This window comes from Phocoena sinus, chromosome 17, assembly GCF_008692025.1.
Source record: "Phocoena sinus isolate mPhoSin1 chromosome 17, mPhoSin1.pri, whole genome shotgun sequence".
NCBI lineage: Eukaryota > Metazoa > Chordata > Mammalia > Artiodactyla > Phocoenidae > Phocoena > Phocoena sinus.
In genome coordinates this window covers 48505142-48526018 of record NC_045779.1, presented here as the reverse complement: position 1 = coordinate 48526018, position 20877 = coordinate 48505142, and the positions used below count along the sequence as shown (strand labels likewise).

The 20877-nt window shown below is 35.2% G+C and overlaps 1 protein-coding gene across 1 annotated transcript in view; it reads right to left on the bottom strand.

Annotated features, from left to right (window-relative positions):
* Window positions 1-20877, bottom strand: part of ZFPM2 (zinc finger protein, FOG family member 2) — a 466557-nt gene that overhangs the window by 345518 nt on the left and 100162 nt on the right. Inside the window, exon 2 of the mRNA XM_032610608.1 lies at window positions 15840-15998. Within this exon, the coding sequence (XP_032466499.1) occupies window positions 15840-15998 (159 nt within the window). The remainder of the gene's footprint in view (window positions 1-15839; window positions 15999-20877) is intronic.

The window sequence follows — 20877 nt, the reverse complement described above, 5'->3', positions numbered from 1 at the left end:
TTCTTTTTAAACTTCTATCCATTTTTGATTCTTATATGTTTGAAATCAGCACTCTAGAGTAGCTTATGAAAAATGGCATGAATAATTAATACCTAAGATAATAATGACAAGTTTGTTCAGATACTGCTTCAAAAGCTTTGTTGGTAGGAAGAGGAAAGGAAGAGAGAAAGGATGCTAGGTAGAGAATTACAGAAACACCTATGAATGCATTTGACATGCATTCATTTATTGGCTAAATTCTTTATTCACATACTTCACATATATAAATAGAAATTTCAGTGTATTTTTAGCAAAGCACAAACACATCTAATGGGATAACCACTATATATATCCAGAGACCAATTCATAAAATGATGAAATGGAATAAATGTCAAGTGGTAACAAAATCTATAATATTTCTAAAATTATGGCTATGGAGTTAATGGTTTTCCATTGCAAGATTAAACTCTTTTGTTGCTCTTTTAAAAGATATCATACATATTTTGTGGGCCCTTCCATTTTTCTTAGTCTAGTTTTCAGAATCAATGAAAGCCCTATAGGAGGAAATTGAAGGTGTTATTGAGCACTAGAATACACAGCACAGATGACTTGGGGAAATGCACTAAAACATAGTCTTTGGAACACATGAAACAGAATCTTTTAATTCCATATTAGGTATTGTTGGCAAGGTGGTAAAAGCAGTGGCTCTACTTGCAAGGCAAAAATCATTTCAAAAACGCAAATCAGTATCTTTTCACTGAAAGTTAGATACTCCTGTAGAAATTAAAGATTTGCCACATCCCGAGGCAGTCACTTTTCCAGCACAAAACAGCAGCAGTGTTTGAAAGCAGTCATGCAAGCAAACAGCCTTTCTCAATCCTGCTCTTTTAATCCATGTAGTTCCTATCAATATTAACCTCTTATAGAAATTCCTGTACAATATAACTATTGAACTTTCTTGACTAGGAGTGTTACTGTAGCTGTTAGCCATCCCTATAATGTATTTTGCAATCAGCTAAATCATCAAAGTATTTTTTAACAATGAACAGTTCAGAAGTGACAGATCTACTTTCTTGTTCACAACTGCTTATCAGAGAATAGATATCACATATGTTTGCCAGGTGCTTCCTATAGTTAGGGTACCTTCACAGAAGCCGCTCATGAAAGATAAGGTCATAAAAGAGATGAAAAATGTGTGAGCTTCATACACTTATGGTTTTATCATCAGACAAGATAGCTTTGGTTAAAGGACTGTAACAGTCAAAAACAGAAAACTGCCGTTCGTATTGAAGGGTGAGGACATTTAAGTTTAAGATTCAGTTTGTGTTTGCTCTTCCTAATAGCCTCACAATATTGTTTGGCTTAAAACAATTGTTTGGTTATAGCTTATCCAAACAAAGGTGCCAGGTTAAATTAACTCTGCATTGCCAAATTACAGACACAGTTTATCTCCAGAGACAAAAAACAAAAAACATGCAATTGTTACCCTTTTTTGCTAATACCTAAAAGAAAATCTAAATATTTCGACCATTTGAAAAGAATACGTTCATTATTCTGTGGATTCCCATAATCATGTCTAACTAAAGTTTCCCTCGACTTACTATAAATGTATAAGAAAATGTAGGATTTTGCCATGTTCTGGAAAGTTAATAGTCAGTACACAAACATTTCTTTAAATGCATGTGATTTCCTTGTAACTTATATAATAGCCTTTTTCATACCTCAGAGTGTGAATTGAACAGATAAAAATATAGAATCCACATTTGTTTGATTATAAACTTTCAGACCCCAGATCAGGAAACAATCCTGAAATATTTGATGACAGTGGTCCTGGGCTAAGTCTGTCATTTTGAAAAGGAAACTCAATCTGTACAGTCAATGCATAACTACTGTAATTTGTGGCATTTTATTATAGTTAATAAGGGAAAATTATTGAAAATACTAACGTTTATGGTAACTGTATCAGATAAAAGTCACATTGAAAGTATTGACAACTTAGGAAGAACAGTGATTTATAAATTCTTTCTACAGTCCTGAGCATTTATTCCTGATGTCAGTATCGGCCTCTACGTGAAAAGTATTTTTCTCAAAGTTTAAGTTCGTTTGAGATTCGGAACATAAGGGAAATTTCCACATGAGATAAAATAAGGCAAATTCTCAGCAGTGTATCTATCATTCAAGAACTTTCACTCCTTGTTATTTCTCACAATGAGCACTTGAAAGAGTCAGATATATAAGGAAAATGTTTCTAAAATACATATTTCAAAGTTTGTATTTAAATAATTTTTATTTTCTCTTCCCCAGCTACCCCTTCCCAAACCAAAACAAACAAACAAGAGAACCTCACTGCGACTAAAAAGAAAATTCACTGCAACTACTATATTCCACTCAGAGGAGGATTCTACAAAATTAAGGCACGTCTTGCTCCAAAGAGGAGACAAAGTAATGCCTGTTGGTCTGTAAATGACAATACTCTGAACTGTAATTGACCTATTCACAGATCTGTTGTTCTGCCATCAGGAAACCACTAGCTTTCAGTTTTCTGGACTCAGTCTTCAAGCTTCAAACCCAGCATTCCCTTTAGGAAATCATCACCACCACCATCATCATCATTATCACCATCATCATCATCAACAATAACAAAAAGTAAAGCCAAACCTTACAATCTCTGAAATTGTCTCCCCAACAAGCCAACCTCGTCTACACAGAAAGATCAAACCAATTTGAGAAAGTTATGATCTTTGAATATTGCTTTTCATATAACCTAACTGTTTATTCTTTCCTGTTTAACAATTCATTCCAGAGACCTTCTCCTTTCTCATAACCCATTTAAGAATATGAGTCATAAGCAATCACTCATTACCATAGCGCTCCATCACCACAATACAATTTACTCATTATAAATAGACTTTATTCAAGCCACACATCCAAAAAGCCAAGGCCAATGGAGAAGGCATATTGTGGGACAGCAGCTAACAAAGACTTTGGTCTATATCTGAACGCCCTTTTTCCAACACTAGTTCAAATACCCTAATGATGATAAATGACTCTCAGAGCTCACAAATAGGGGATAACATTTATTTCTTCTGATAAACCCTGTTTTTTCTACTGCTTGACCATTGGAATTACATATATCTTACTCTTTCATTTTCTCTCTCTACTGTGGTTTATGGGAAGCTCAGATTTGCGTGTAACGCTTCAGCTTTCAAAGTATTTATCTTCCTGTCTTATGCTTCCTCTCATTATTTCCTGTCCTTCACCCTATGATCATCGTCCTTCCTGATCTCTCTGGCTCATACATCTCTCTCCTGGGTCAACACCTACCACAGTCCCACCACAATCTGCATGCTCACTAGTCTCTTGCTGTTCCCTCTGTCTGGAACCCTACTACTTCTTTCTACCTAATTAATTCAGCATTAGATACCAACTCAAGTGTCACATTCTTAAGAACGCTTTGACCTTCCTCACTCTTTCAAACTGCCCTGTACCACTTGTGTGATTATTTTATTAATGTCTGCCTCCTCACTATAAGGTAAATTCCAAAATAGCCAGGACCTTCACTGTATTTACTCACGTGGTAATCACAGCATGTCCCATAATGTCTGATATAGTAGGTGTTCAATAAATATTTATTGGATTGCAAAAACATGCATGTGGCATGGACTGACTGCCACAATGCTTTCAGTCATTCATTACCCCAATAATCAAGCAAGGATGAATAAAAACAATGCCCTTTGCAAAACTGAAAACGCTCCATAGTAACAGAACTTAGAGGTGAGCGTGTGACCACCTAATAATAAAGACCACATTTCCCAGCCTCCCTTTTCTTGAGGTGGACCACTCCTTACGACTAAGTTCTGGACAATGGATTGTAAATGGGAGAGTCCTGGGGCAGCTTCCAGGAACCTATTCTTACAGCTGAACCTAATCCTAATGAAGTTTTTCATATCTGTGGGGGGAAGAAAAGAAGTATTGTAGGTTACGTCAGCCCTGTCCAAACTCGGATCCATACCCCCGCTTCCACCACCAGGGATAGTCCCAGAATGTTATCAAGAGACCCATTCAAACTCTTCTTACCACAAGGTCTTCCCATAGCACCTCCTCCCTCAGGGCCAGCAAGAGATCCCTGGCTGCTGGTAACACAGGAAAAACAGAGATAGCATCCACGGCATCACCTAGATTTTCAGACGTGTGGGAGAATGTTTTCCCCTCTCTGCTTTAATTTTTAACATAGTGCTTTCATGAGTATTTATACTCTCTTTAGGCTCAGGGCAACTTATCCTAGAATGATAACAGATTTGAAATTCAGATATCTACTATAAATGCCAAAACATTTTAGGAATCTTATTCAAGGTTTTCCAAAAATTAGGAAGTTGAAACCAAACAACATTCTTGATCATTGCTGTCTCCTATGAGATCATCCATATTTAATGAAGGTACTAACAGAGGTCGATTCAGGCCTTGTGGGGCCTGAAGTTTATTCAGTTTGAGAGGCCTCTTCTTAAAAGAAGAGTGTAAAGTTATAATTACAAAATTAGGTGCAGGGCCTTGGAAGGAGTCTGTGCAAATGAGGAGTTCTGAAGCTACACTACACTATACTACATCAAACTAACTAAATAATTGATAAATTTAAAAGGTGAATGAGTAGATTTAATATTTTTGGCAATGATAAGTGTGAAGATAAGGTACGCATTTTACATAAACTTTCAAAATTCATTCCATTTACTAATTATTTGATTTTTTTAGTGCCACTTTAAAAGTTCCCCGAGATAAACTGCCAGTATTATGGAGAAAACATCCTTCTTTTCTAAATTGGGTTTTCCTTAGGATATTAGCTATTTTCCCCGTTCTTTCTTATTATCAGTGTCACTCTACATTATTGTAGAATTGCTTCTTGCTGAGTTACTGTATTGTGGTATTCCCTTTTAGTAGTCAGTCACTGGGACAGGATGTAGGAGCATAGGACACAGGCTTAAATGAGGCAGACACATGCTGGTGAGTAGTTTCCATACTGGAATGATGCACATTACCATAAGGAAGCTTGAGAATGAATACACTGCTTCTTTAATCAGCCCAAACTTAACATTTCCTCCACTCCATATATATATATATATATATATATATATATATATATATATGTATAAACACACACATATATATACACATATATATACATATTCCCTTGCCTCACTTGTACATATGTTTTCCTTCCTTTACTAGATGACTGTATCTTTAAGAAATAAGAACATTCTTTATATATCCCCCTATCTGCCTCTGTACATGCGTGGTCATTTATAGGCACTCATACATTCCGATTCTTATACAACTAGAAACAGGTAACATAGGTTTTCAGTGTTAGTTAACTAGTCTGGACCATCATTTGCATTGAAAAAAGGAAAAGATTATCTAAGACCCAAAGTACAGTGTCTTGTGCTAATTCTACAGCAAGAACAGACGCTACATCAAATTCCATTGTTAAACAGGTAGGGGGGAACAAAGGGTTTTATACACCTGTCCTATAGATTTCCACCTTGATAAATCTCTATCTTCAAAAATAATCCTTAAAAAGACCTTCCCTTCTCACTGTCAGAAAAATATAATCACAGCCTACTGTCTGTGCAATTCCACTTTCCATCTCTGCTATGTGGGTAAGACTTGGTAAAGATACAGCTACTGTCAAGTTTCAGAACAGTTCCTTGTCTAATCTTTTCTACTTCTCCAGATCTTTGATACAGAACCTGTTAGAATGTATTGCTTACTTTTCCAGTTCCTATGTTTATCTCACGTCCACCCTTACCATCTGCTGCACTGCATTTCCTTCAGAAAAGTGAAAAGTTTTCACAGTGCCCAGAGCTTTCGCTGCAAACAATGCTCTCTTCTCCTCTTCCTTCCTTCCTCTCTCCGCTTTTTATTTGGCCTTATTTTGTGTTAAGGTCAAGCTGTTTTAAAGAGTTCACTTTGCAAACATTTCTACAGGGCTGAAATTCCTATCCAAACAGTTTTGATGGATTTGTAAACTTCTTGCCATTTGTTACTGGCTTCTGCCCAAGTACACACATTTTGGGTTGTCCCCAGTCTTTTGAATTACCTGAAAACAACTTCACAAGAAAACAAGCAATGAGAAATTGTGGCTTATGTCATGCCACCAAATCAGGGTAACATAATCTTCCAGTTAGTATAATGAGTCTAAAGAGCTTTCAATATAGCCCTCTCATTATATCAAAATGCCAACTCTACTTACTGCACACTGGTTTATATGGACAGAGTCTTTAAAGGAGAACCAAAAGAAATCTTTTAAGCACACCCCTAATTTATTTACTTTATCCTTTAAAATGTCTTGTTTTTATGTATGCCCTTATCTTGACTGACATGTCATGTGTAATAAGTGTTAAAAATACCTTGAAAAAGTGAGTTTTTTTTTTTTTTTTTATGCGTTACGCGGGCCTCTCACTGCCGTGGCCTCTCCCGTTGCGGAGGACAGGCTCCGGACGCGCAGGCCCAGCGGCCATGGCTCACGGGCCCAGCCGCTCCGCGGCACGTGGGATCCTCCCAGACCGGGGCACGAACCCGTGTCCCCTGCATCGGCAGGCGGACTCTCAACCACTGCGCCACCAGGGAAGCCCAAAAAGTGAGTTTTATACTTCATACAGCCAGGCTTCTTCCAATGTGTCCATCTCCTTCTATAAGGATTACATAATGATGGACATCGGAAAATGAAATTAGCTCTCATTCTTCGTAAGTACAGTAACCTAGGTTTGAATTTGGTATTAACCTTTAGTAATTCTGTGACTTTGGCCAAGTTACTGAACCTTTGGAAGTCGCAGGTGGAAACAACATCCACCCTGCAGGACAGTAAGTTGCTTAGAGATGATACGTGTACAGCAAGATGTCTGACTTTGGGGAGCAGTCATCAAATGGAAGTTGTTATTACCATTATTATAATTGTTATAATTGGTATGTAGTCTCAGTGCCAATCTCTGGAATCTCATTGAACTACTAAAAGAAGCTGAAACAGCAATCTGCATTCATTATCACTATTTGCTTCATTGGTGTAACACATTCAGTTATTTTTACTTGACCTTTTAAGAACAACAAAAAACTGATTGACTACATTACTATAATTAAATTCATCTTATGGCAGTTTTCCACATTTCCCTTTACACATTCTATGTTTAGCACTACCAGAGGTAAAGATTGTCCCATCAGGTAATGGAAGGGCAAATGCTTTAATACTGCCTGTTACTTCTCAAATGATAATCAAAACATTGTGGGAAATTTTACATACTAACAAGAAACTATGAATTTTATATTAGAAGATTAAAAGCTTTGAAAATCTTATTTGATTTAAACCTAAAAAATGCTAGTGCAGAACCAAGAAAATATTTTTAAATCATTTATGATGTTTAAAAATAAGATGCAGAAAAGGCAGGGCTACTTCCAAGAGATCAGTTTCTCTAAAATAACATTTTATCTCAAATTATTATGGGACCAAAAGTAGGATTCAAAGTTGTCAACCACATTAATTCCATATTATTAAAATAAATTAGCTTCTCAGGCTTCCCTAATGCTCTTCACACTTGTAATTTTCTTTGAATAGAAAAATAAATTAAGAGCTAGTAGATGTAAATGATTGGCAAACTAGTGTAGATCTGCATGAATTGTTTTATATATTTTTTTAATTTGAGCAACATAAAATTGAAAACTGTATTTTTAATTTAGAATAACTATTTATATAACTATATAAACTATTTTTATAATTTATATAATTATTACTCGATCAAAACTACTTCCTTCAAGAAACACGGGCTCTTCATCTTACCCAAAATACCACTGAGAAAATGTAGCAATAAAAGGGCTTAAAAATATATAGTTTCCCTTTATGGTATTCAGCTAAAATCAATGATTAATTAAATAACTAGATTAAAAGTGAAAAAGTCAATCAATAATTCAGAATAATTCAAAAAGTCAATCAATAATTCAGATAATATTTTGTCTCCTAGTATACAGATGCTTAGCTTTACATATATAAAATAACAAGAAATTAAATAAATTCTTACTTTTCTCCTGAATTTCAACACTGTAGGAAAAACAACAAACTTACACTAAATTTTATAGGTCAAAAAATGTTCTCTCACTCGCAGAAACCATAACCACAAAACAGAAAAGACAACTTCTCTAAATGGTAAAATATGGTTTTATATTAATTTTCAATTTTTATTATAAACAATAATAATGCTGATAAAATAAAGATATAACTAAAACAGGCAAATATCTCAACATTTTACATAGTCAGCTAGAAGCAGAATGAAATACACTGTATTACAATATGAAATTGTTTCATAAATTATAATTATGTAATTATATATTTTATCAAGTTTTACTATATCTAAAAAATGCCTTTAGCTGATTGCACAATGGAGATTTGTTAATGGTCAGCTCACAGAGAAAACAATGAATTTAGTTCATCATATGCAAAAGAGCAGTATATATTATCAAACATGATTCATATAAATGATATCATCATGACTCATTTCAACACTGCATAAAATCACTCATGTTAATTTTGTTGAAATTTTTATAATGATATATCTGGGATCAAAGATAAGGTAAACAGATAAAGCTTGATCTGACTCTTACAAATAAAATACTAAGTCATGGACAAAATTTGAACACCCTCTGGTTCAAAAGAAAAAAAAAACGAGAAAATGCTGACTCCCTGTAAGCACAAATTGCCTTCATTTTTTCAATAATTGTGGCTTAAGGAAAAAAAATCAAACTGACCCAAACATAACTATGTTTGGGGGATTTTAAGATGGCCAGAAGAGTGATACCACAATGTCATAATATTTTCTTCCTTTTTCCAATCTTATGAGATAAAAATAAAAGTAGGACACCATTATGGCCTCTATTTCTATGTTCTAAAAAGAATTACTTCCATTTTGCATTGTTCGATGAGTTAGGCAAGAAAAATTTAATTATTTTAAAATAAATTAAAAAAAAAAAAAAGACATACTGGATCCAGGAAAACAGAGGGTTTGCCAAGGCACAATAATGTCATGTGGAGGGAGGGGGAGGTGGCAGAGAAGGGAAGGGAGGTCTGTGCCAAGCAAATCTGGGGGCTGTTCAATCAGCTCTATCAGGGCTCCATCAGTGTCTCCACTCCAGCCAAATCCAGAGAAAACAGGGAGTCAAAGGTTCAGGTCAATAAGCTTATAGGCGATTTGCACAAACAGCTCCTCCAGCAAGGTAAAAAACAAAGTCATATTGGCTTTTCTTTTTTATTCCTTCTCTTTGAACTCCCCGGTCCAAACAAACACACCCTGGAAATGTCAATGTTATATGCAAGAATTTAAAAAGCTCAGCTTCTTAATCCCTTAAGAAAAAGGAACAAAGTTGCCGGTACAGATCTCCTTCCTTATTGAACTCAAAGTGAGTACGGTAGAGCTGCCTCTTGCAGATTCTGATTCCAGTTGCCCAAGCATCAGAGGAAGCAAAAATGTGTCATTAAAGGCATAAATGAGGAGGAAAGATACCAGAGTGACTGAAAAGCATTTATGAAATATTTGTAAATAGACTTTCTGAACTAAAAAAATAATAACATGAAAAGAAGAAAATAGGAAACAAAATAGCACGAACGTTTGACACTGGATCAAGTGAAAAATAAGCAGTTACTACTCCCACAACCAAATCTTCATGAAGCTGTGCTTTTTCTTCTTCTTCTTCTAGTATTAAGAATCTAGATATCATTTTTGTTGCTTTACTTAACATGGAATGGTGACAAATGCCAGTGATCCAGGCTTTAATTTATTATAGTCCAATGAGAAATATGGCTTTTCCTCGGTTATTTCTTAATTTTTAATCAAAGCTACAGAATGACACAAATGATAGAAAGAAAGGAAGGAAGTAGGGGAGAGGAACATTCCAATGAGTCTGGCCACTTATTGGCAGGAATAGTTAAGCGCAATGTTGAAATGATTCTGATTCTCATGCCTCCTGTTCTATCTTTCTGATTCAAGGATGTGAAAATTTATAGAGAACATCTACCCAGCTCTGGTGTTGTGGAAGGGAGCAAAGTGACTCATATCAGCCTCAAACACCCCCAAACTGTTCTTCCGTAAACTACATTAATGAGCTACAGATGGAGTCTCATCAAGCCTTTGGCTAAAGGGATAATTCTGATTGGAGTTATCTGTATCTCCTGACAGCTTCCCCAATTCGCTTGCTTCCACTTCCTGCTTTAACTTTTACTTTCTGCAGACTTTCCTTCTCTAGGTATATACAAACTGTGTCACGACCATGCCTTTTCTCCCAGTTATACCTCAACTCTCCTCCGTGACTCACCCAGGCCTTCCACAGTGGTAAGAATCCAACAGGTTCCTAGAGCTAGAAGTTCCACAGGTATGGCCACACCTCTCTTACCTCCCCCAGCTCTCTGCTGTCCTCTTCTGGCTTCCTGCAACATTAGCCTTATAGGTACAGCCAACTTGACTCTGGAGTACCGGAAGCTCACTCCCTTCCCTCAGGTCTCCACTCAAAGTTCACCTACCCTATCATCACTCCTTATAAATTACTGATAGCATGCAGTGCACACGCACACAATGGTGTTCTATCACCCTGACTGTGTTGTTTTTCTTCATAATGTTCAACATCACCCGTCATATTATACAATGCGAGTTTGATTGTTTATTATCTCTCTCTCATCTCAAGAGTAGTGGTGGACGTTTGTCTACTGCTGTATCCCCAGCACCAGGAAGAGGGTCTGACACATAGCAGATGCCTAATATATGAGTTGAGTTGTATTGAATTCAGTCTACTGGACAGAACTGGAAGCTTCTGCCAACCTAATTAAATATCTGTTTATGTTTGCTTTTGGTTTGATATGAATTACTTCTGGGCCTAGAGCTAAATCCAAGTCTGAGTAACTCAGGCTCTTTTCTACTTTCTTTAAGATGCTTTGCATTTTTCTACTTTAAAGCTGTTTTAAAAGAGAAATATGACTTTTACTTTCTGCATATTACCAGGGTCTTTTTGAATGTGGTGAGAACGCCCATTGTTACACTATGTTTCCTTATTTTATGGCTTTCCATTATGCACCTCTTTTTCAACCCTAATCTTTCCAGATTGAAGAGCTCTAACATTAATTCATCTCTCTAGGTAAAGCACTGCACCCAGTGACTTCTCTGACAATTCTCCATATCTAGATAGTAGGACTAGAAGTAAGGTTTGTTTTTCTTCCAAAATCAACTTTGATGACATCATTTCCCTTTCAGACTTTGTTTAGAGATGATGTCATCAGAAACCAGTTTGTAAGGATCCTTGGTAACTTTTCCAGAAAATCATTATTGATTAACTCAAAGTTCACTGACATGTAGTTTCTTTGGAGGTTTTTGTTTGTTTGTTTGTTTGCCTGTTGATAGCATTACATTCTAATAGCCTAGTGATACTGGCCTGACAATTTTCTTCCTGTTCACATATCCTGTGACATCCTCCCGGAATGTATCCCAAGACATGTTAATTTACTTTAGTCATTAACAAACTTAAATATTGCAGGGAGGAAACAGTCTTCCAAATAATTAATAATAGTAAACCCGTTTTAGAGCTGCTCCAATATCAACCCCACTATAAAACTTACTGTCTTAGAGTTTATCCAAGAATTGCTAATGTATAAGAGTTCCCACCTGCCAGTAGCGACATAACTAAAAGCTCCCCAGGTTGCTTTCCAGACCACCTATATTTCAATTTACATTAGGTCCCTTAGCTCTAAACCAATATTGATGTACTTCCATGTTTACTCTATAAACCAGAATAAAGGCAGACAAAAGTCACTGAAGCAAATAACCCAGTACCACAGGAAATGTGTAGCACTCATGGACCCAGCATTGATGTCTTCGTCATCTGCAAATTCAAGGAAATAATTCTTGCTTGTTTCCTTCCTCTCTGAGATACGGTAAGGCAAGATGCCAAATGATCTAAACTCACTGCACCAAAGGGGATGATGCAAATTGAAGGTATTGCTTTACACTTTGCTAAAATTCTCAAAATCTAAAAGTATCAAAGCAACTTTGAAATATCATCTTTTTATAAATATAATTCATTTCATTCATTTCAAAGGTGAAAAATAAAAAACATGAAATATGCAACTAACCCAAAGTAAAAAGTGAAACAGGAATCTGCAACAGAATTGTCAGATTCATATTTTAGGCCTGAGACTATAACAAGGTTTTATTAAAGTGATCTTTTCCATTTTTAATTGTGATTATCTATGCTTTAGATTTGTATGATTAAGAATTTTACACATTTAAAGATGACAAAATTCTGACCAACATTTTTTGACATTTCCGTGGAATATTACATTACGAGAGTGATTTGGGTCGCATTTAATCACACTTTATAATATAACTAGCAACTTTACTAATATTAACAGACACTTCGAGACGTGTAAAAAAAAAAGCCTTCTCATCTGACAAGAGAATAGATAATATCCATGTGGAACTGAGAAAAATACCACAATAATAAGAGTCATTCTAAACACTGAAAACATCCTGTATAATGTAGAAGGCTCAATTTCAAAAGGAAGAAGTAACTTTTACCTATGATAAGCTATGTCTCTACAGAGTAGAGATTTTTCTTTTCTTCTTTTCTAAAAAGGAAACTTACAATAGCATAGATTGCTTTTATACAAAATACAGTTGCTAAAGTATAAATGAAGATATATTGTAACTATATGTGTATCTCAGTACTCTTCTCTGACAATGTGTCAAGATACCTTGCTTGGAAAACAAGATACTCTAACCATGTTTCTGTGATCTGAGTTTTTAAATTCCTATCCTTTGTTTGATAAGAAAAAAGCATTTGATGTTCAAAAATGTTACCCCTGGAACCCAGTAAAACAACTGTGTCACTGCTAGATTTTGATCATGGCTAGATCTTTAGACAAAGAAACTTCCCAAGTAATCCAATTCATTTTCTTATATATACTTACAAGTTTTAAGTTGTCATAAATGATTCAGAATATGTGCAAAAAGTATGTTTCATCAGTGATCCCAACTTAAAAATATTTTTCTTCAGAAGAACAATTTTTACATGCTTTTTCAATCATGACACTGGCATCATTAACCATTTAAATACTTATATGCTTTTAATGACTAATCTATCTTTTTCCCTGCAACTGGCAAGAAAACATAATTATGTGTCACTGAGACTAATATGTAAATTTCTGCAGAAAGAGTACATTCTAATTTTCCAGAGAGGACATTTTCTCTTCCTATTATAGTTAATCAACTTAAATGAAAAATGAGGAATCCCTGGAATCCCTGTATGACCTCAAGGGGCTGCAATTCATATCAAAGAGTTGTCTCTCTTTCACACCAGTTCCTACTACTTCAGTGGGAATTCCCTGGTCTCACATTCTATGAGAGTAAAATAATGAAATTCTTTTCCTATTAAATAAGGCAACAGTGGTTTGAAATAGTAATAGTAGTATTTATCCTAAAAAATATTATGTGAAAATTAGAATTCTTATTTCCACCTATCATTACTTTCTAGTTTCAAACTAAACATTAGAGAATTATTTGTACAATATATTAACTAATTATATCTTATTTAATATATTATCTATATCCTATATTAAATATTATTTTGATATATTTTTCAACTTTCCAATTATTTATCAAAGTTAAAAATATCCACTAAACAATGTTCTTAATAATTGTAGTTCAGTTCTTTTTTGTTGTTGCTCCTCAAGGCCTGTCATTATTTTTCATGAGTTAAGACTGTTTAATATAGATGGAGGTTATTATTCTGGGACCATAATTATGTAATCCTGTAATAAGGATCTGCCATAAGTCTATTTTCTTCCAAGAAACCACTAACTTAAAACTTGGAGTTCTATTTGCTTAAATACAGGCCATCACCAATGATGATCCCAAAATGTAAAATACACCTAATAATAACTATTATTACTGCCTCCCTGGATTAATAAGTTGACAAAAATGTCTGAATCCATACACTCACTCTTTTAAGGACAAGGGCAAGAAGAATAAATGATACTTACTAGCTACTGGTTCCTTCTTTAATGTAATCCCACAACATAAGGTAGGTGCTATACAATGCACTAAAGGATATATTTCCTGATAAAGATGGAAAATGGGATGTCTTCAAACAGATTTAAAAACTCTTCCTCTCCAGCCAGCTCTAATATGTATTGCTGTGGGTGTGTAGCATCAAGAAATGGTTCTAACATCCAAAACAACAAGAGAAAATGTTAATTTGGCCTGAACTCTGAGTGACTACTAACTAAGAAGGCCTGTTTGGTCCATACCATTCTTGTTTTCAACCAAAAGTCTCTGATGTGGGGGACAAGGACCATGTTACAAAGCCATCTTGAGGTCTTCAGGAGTTAATGGTCAAAGTTTTTCTGAACTTCAATGTATCCCACTGCTGGTGCCGCCATTCCATTTCCACAGTCTTAGGGCTACTGACCACACGGATGGGAACTGGCTGGCTTCTTTTGTTTCTAACACACCAGAATCAAGAGAAAGTAATACTGAAGTTTTTTTTTTTGGTTTTGGGTTTTTTTTTTGCGGTACGCGGGCCTCTCACTATCGTGGCCTCTCCCGTTGCGGAGCACAGGCTCCGGACGCGCAGGCTCAGCGGCCATGGCTCACGGGCCCAGCCGCTCTGCGGCATGTGGGATCTTCCCGGACCGGGGCACGAACCCGTGTCCCCTGCATCGGCAGGCGGACTCTCAACCACTGCACCACCAGGGAAGCCCTATACTGAGGTTTTAATAATATGTATCAAATGTATATGTGGTGACTGAGGCATGCATATTAGAAGTTTTGGGGGAAGCTACGTCAGCATTCTTGATTTCAGACTGCCAATTCACATCATCAAATTCACACAAACAGGTAAAAAATCACTCCACATAACTTCTGTCTGCCTAAAAAATAAAGACGGTGCATTCAGAAACACAAACAGACATACAGACATCCAGTCATGCCCTCTGGGAAACAACCATGGTAAAATCAATAAAAGTAGCTATTCTAAACCAAGGAAGTGATCCAGACACTTGTGAAATTATACATTGGTGTGGGAGGTACAGAAGACCCATCTCACTTGCCGAGGCAAAACAATCAAATAAAGAAGTTAAAAAGAATCATAAGAAACCTTAAGCTCATTTTTGAAAAAAGCAAGTTAAAAATGAGTATACATGCCCGATGAGGACATAGTTACTGGCAAGGCCACTTGGCTCCAAGTCAAGGTTGGAAATAGGCAGAGATATAGTGTCTCAGGTTCTTCTTCTGTTATAATGTTAGTATGTAAAAAGAATATCTAGAAGAGAGAAAGAGCGTGTATTTTCTTATTTGACAATATCTAAAAAAAAGCACCATTCTCAAAGTTGAAAGTCAATGTCAAACAGTTAAGGCGCTCAGTTTTCAAAAGGAATGAGCTAGAAACTTGGGTGGGGACTCTGGCCCATTCCCTTCTTACCCTCAATGGCTAATTCAGTGCCTTGCAAAAAACTGACATTCAGTAAATATTTGTTGAAAGGATAAACAATAAACATTAAATGTATTATAGTTATCTGGCCAACCAACATGAAAACGTTCACAGTTAACTGGCCAATCAATAGGAAACTATGTGTTTAAATATACAATATGATTTATGGATTATAAAATTTCTTTTATCCTTCAAAATAATACTGTATGTTTAAAAAAAACTTGCATGTATTTTCAGACAGTTGAATTATGTATTTACACTCTCAATACTCTTCCTCCACTCTATCAGTGCATTTTTCAACCATACAAAATCATCTGAGTAAACAGACGCACATATCGCATCCAGCCATTAATGATTACCTTTGTTACAAAAGTATTCCACTTCTTCACAGCTCAGATTTTCAGGCCCAAATTCTGTGGAAAAGCTTTCCTCCAATGGAAAGTCCCCTTTTGAGATGATGTCCGTTTCCTCTGATGGACATTCTTCTTCTTCCTCTTCAATGGCATCTTCTAGCGGCCCTTGAAAAAGAACAGGGACACTGTACCGAAAAACATCCAAAGAAGAGGGTGAAATAAAATCCTTAAATAGGGTCTTTTTGATTAAGGTGGTGAGGAAAATGTATTCTATAGATAGGCCATGTAGTACCAAGGGTACTCACACAAGATAATGTCACATCCATATCAACAAGTAATGTTGACCTATGATAAGAAGTGGAAGGAAACCAGGTCCTGAAGTTACTACACAGAAAGCAACCTCCATCTCCCATCCTTCCCCACCCCCAGCTCGAAGCCCAAAGCTTGTTCTTTTATTCTCTCTTAAAGAGCAAAACTGTGCACTTTATGTTCATTTGTTAGAATTAACTGCCTGGTAAAGAGTACAAGTCTCTTTTACACTGTTGTACAATTTTACCTGAGATTTTAATAAAGATTTAGAGTAATTGAATGCATTTTAATTGAACTGAGATTTTAATAAAGTCTATACTTTTAAAAATCCATCTTAAGAGTGGATTCCAAGAAAAGATTTCATTATATGTGTTTGAGGCTTGAAGAAAAATTACATATTTCTCTCCCTGATGAAAGCATAACCCTGTTCATGATTAATTGAATTTTTTCTGAAATGAAAAGTAGTTTTCTAATGAAAAAATGTAATTTGTATTTATGTGATACTTTTTCTGTAATAAAAATACAACTTCCTTAGAGTGAATGAGAGTGAGGTGCATTACATTAATGGACCTATTTCACTGAAAGGAAAGGGAGGGCTACAGCTGTTGAGATGGATCTGAAGTGGACAACGTGGGAATACCACACTGCCGATCGTGAATTTCCGACTGCCCAGAAGAATCAAAGTATCCGACTCATTTTACTAAGCGGAAGTCCACATTTGCTCCTAAAGAAGCACTGTAGCATTTCTTCCGAAGAACACAATTATGGTAATTTGTACTAATTGTCACTCATGTCAGCAGTCTCATCAGACAGGCTAAATACTTAAAAGGCTTAGGCAGTCTCTTTCTCTTACGTCTTGGAAATGTGCTAGGAAATTTTCAGGACCAAAGCAGAAATTTTATAAATAATTTAAAATAGTGAATTTATTATAATCTTCACATATGTGTGAGCAAACAGGAATAGGTACATACAGCACAGTGATATATGGGCTGTTTTCCCAAAAGCAAGTTCCCAAAGGGCTGAATTCACATGACACATTTTCATGGAGAGAATTAGTTGCTTTGGATAGAAATTAAGGGACATGCAAGAAAAAATTCTTACAGAGTTTCTTTGTGCTTTTTAAAATTTATTTTCTCCAAAATAACAAATGTTAAGGAAGAAAGAATGCCCTAATTCCAAACACTCTGGTAATGTGATGGGTTTGTTTTTCCACTCCAGGTGGAGCGTAAAAAAACCATAGATTCTGTTTTAACACAAACCACATTCAAAACCATGGCTCTCATATTAGGTTTTCTCTCTCATTCATTATTTCAAGTAATTTATAATCTTTCACCTTTTAAAACAATTATGTCAAGTAGCAAGACATGCAAGGAACGTACAAAATAGTAATAAGGTAAAAGATTACAATCACTAAAACAGTTATCTGAATAATTCAATAATAATTGCAAGTCTAACAAGGAATAAAATAGAATATCTTCCATGTTTTTATTTTGTTCAAGCAACAATTTTAATTAAAAGTTTGGTCAAAAGAAGACACCTAGACTGTCTCATTTGTGTCTCATGTAGGACTTTCAAAGCACTTTCTTACATAATCTTTAAAATAATCCAGTGAGGTAGGTAACTGAACAATTATTTAAAATATTCTGACTTAACGAGTTGGCTCCAACGGTATAATATTAAATTAAAACTTCATTAGAAATTAAATGGAAAATCTCATGTGAAAATCTGAAAGAAAGTAAACCCACAAAGCATTGATATAGACTTAATAAAAGTGTAACCAAGCCATTCACATATACAAACACGTCAAAAAAGGCTTGTATATCACATATAACTTTTTATCAAAGATTATAAGATCTTAATTGACAGTATAGTATTCTATATTCCAGGGGCTGTTTTATTTTATGTTGGCTATCGATTTGAAATTCAAAGGATGTAATTGAAAAGAAGCACTTATTTTCAAAAACAAACTACAAAATCCCAAATAAAAGGTAAAAAAATTATTGAGCTCATTGTTCAAAATACATGAGATCTCATTGTTCAAAATACATGAGATCTCATTGTCAATATTTAGAACTGGCTAGAGAAAGGTGATTTAATAATTTCTCCCAAAGCACGTGTCAGATTGATATAATTTACTGTACTTTAAAATGTCTAACCATTTCTTTAGCCATGCTATCAAATCAGGCTCTGGCAAAAAAGATTTCTCTTAAAATGTATAGTATTTATGGTTTAAGATTAGATCTCACCCTACTCTCTATATTGCATGTTTCTTTAACTGGAAACCTTACAGATAATCGGTGGCTATAAACTAACATTTCAAAAGGTAAGAGACACTTGAAGCACAAGTACAATTAATAGCACCAATGAAGGAGGGAATGAAGGAACCTCCTGTGTATGGGTTAGTGAGCACAGAAGTCCACTTCAGAAAAATCACCGCACGTAATTTGACACAAATAATAATATCTACTCAGAAAAGTCTTACGACTGAGCTCTATGTGCCCTCATGGAGAAAATTACTTTTGATTGAGGCCACTTGGCAGGCAAGTGTAAGGAAATCTGAATTTCAGCTCTTCAGTTGCCTTTGATTTACAGATATTCAAACACACTCGCGAGAATGAATAGTCAATGTTTATATATATAAATATTTACCTGATTTAAAAAATGCTAATAATTAACTGTACAGCCTAAAGCTATGAATACAATGATGCTGTACGTTGGGCCCACAACGCTGTTAATCATCTCTCAGAATGTAGAGGCATCTTTTATACTGGATGAATAATACAGATTACTGGAAGATTCTGGTGGGTGCAAAGTAATACTCCTGTTTTCAGAAAGGGAGACAACTGGGTACTCAGGAACCATTTGAATTGACCACAGCTACTTCTGCCCCCCAAAGATAAACCTGAAGCTAAGAAGTGTCATGCAGATTCACAACACCTGACAGTAATGATCACGCTCCCAATGTTTAATAAAGCCTTAGTTATCCGGTACCAAAAGCGATATTGCAAAAGCTGGGCCTACGTGTGGGAGAATTTTTCATCTGGTGGTTGTTTCAGTGATCTGGAGTTGGTAAAGGACAAAAGGAAAGTTCAAGATTAAGTAGTCCTACCCTACACAAAGGTAGCATAATCACTGAATGAAATGAAAGTCAAGAATTGGATTTGTATGGTTAAGAAGCACTTCCCAGATAAATTAATTTACCTTTGAAGAGTATCTACTCCCCAGATAAATTTATGAGAAAATTTTTGCTATGATTTCAGGGTTAAAGAAATCCCTGAAACCCATCCAAAACCACTGGAGGAAGAGCTAGATGACAAAACAAAACAAACACAAAATATATCTCCTATATTTTTTCTAGCGAAAAAATATAGGAGATATATAAGGATTAAAAGAGAATTAAAATAAGCAATACAAGGAGGCTATGCAAAAAACGATAAAGATCAACATCATAAATATTAAATCAAATATACATGTCTTTCAACGTATGTTGTCTTGATAAAAAAACTTCCTACCTTGGTAGCCTACTATAAACTAGACTAATCCTCACTTAAATGTCAGACTGTCTTTGTTCATATAAATTCAAAGCACTTCAGAATGAGGCACCCAAGAAAGAAATTAAATCCTACAGAAATTAGTATACATCGCCAAGTATGAAGAAGGGAAAGAAATGCCAAATTCTATGGTTCTGATGTAATATCCCCCAAAAGGGTTTCTTTCTCTTAAGCACTCACTGGCATTAATTTATTATAAATTATTTTAGTTAGGTTTTGCATGCCTTTTGATTAAAACAAGACAAACACTTTGCCACAAAGGAACTATAGAGAGCATTCAGTCTCCTCTCCATGCATTAATATTCTGAGCATTCTAGAGGCTGCACAAGACTAGCCACCTAGCAAAATGAGACTGTTTCAGAATACTGGGCAGCCTTGATTGCAACTGACAGGTGGGAAGAAAGTCGAATTAAAATATTATCATTCCCAATAATTGCAATAATCCATCACAGTGTGCTCAGAAATTCTGCTAGGTGAGTTTCCTCCAAAAATACACAAATATTCCCACACCTTTTTATTCTGGTGCTTCTTAAGGTATGCCATTTCAGATCATTTTTTATATCTGATAGTATTATTAATATTAAAACTTACACCAAAAAATTGTATTAAATTATTTTACTCATGTATAGAACAAAGAATACGTGTGATGAAATAAATTTCTCAAAATATTAATGAATTAATGAAAATGAAAATGGTGTATTATCTCCAAGTTGCCAGCTCCTGTTTTGTGCTCCTTAAAAGTTGTTTGCAAAAGATCCACTCAGATAAAGGAATAAGAAGGTATGTAAAACCTTCTAATACATATAAAACAATAGAGATCTCCAAATCTGACAATTTAAGCAATAATATATACCATGCTTTAATTATTACATAATAATTGGGCCACATTTATCATGTAATGCTACCTTTCAAAAAGTAAATATGAAAAGATAAACTAGGAATAGATCAATTCTGGTTTACGTTTAATATGTAATACACAAATACGTCAAAACTCTATACAGGTATGCTGTATGTTAGTTGACAGGTAAGAGGGAGTTGATATAGAATTTTCCATTCTAAACTTACGTTACATTCTCTACATGTGATAGAAATGCAGCAGTAGACTAATATTTAAATTGGATGTCTCGTTACCAAATCCTCTGTATTCTAGCCTCATGTATCTTTGTTAATTTCAGGATGGTATT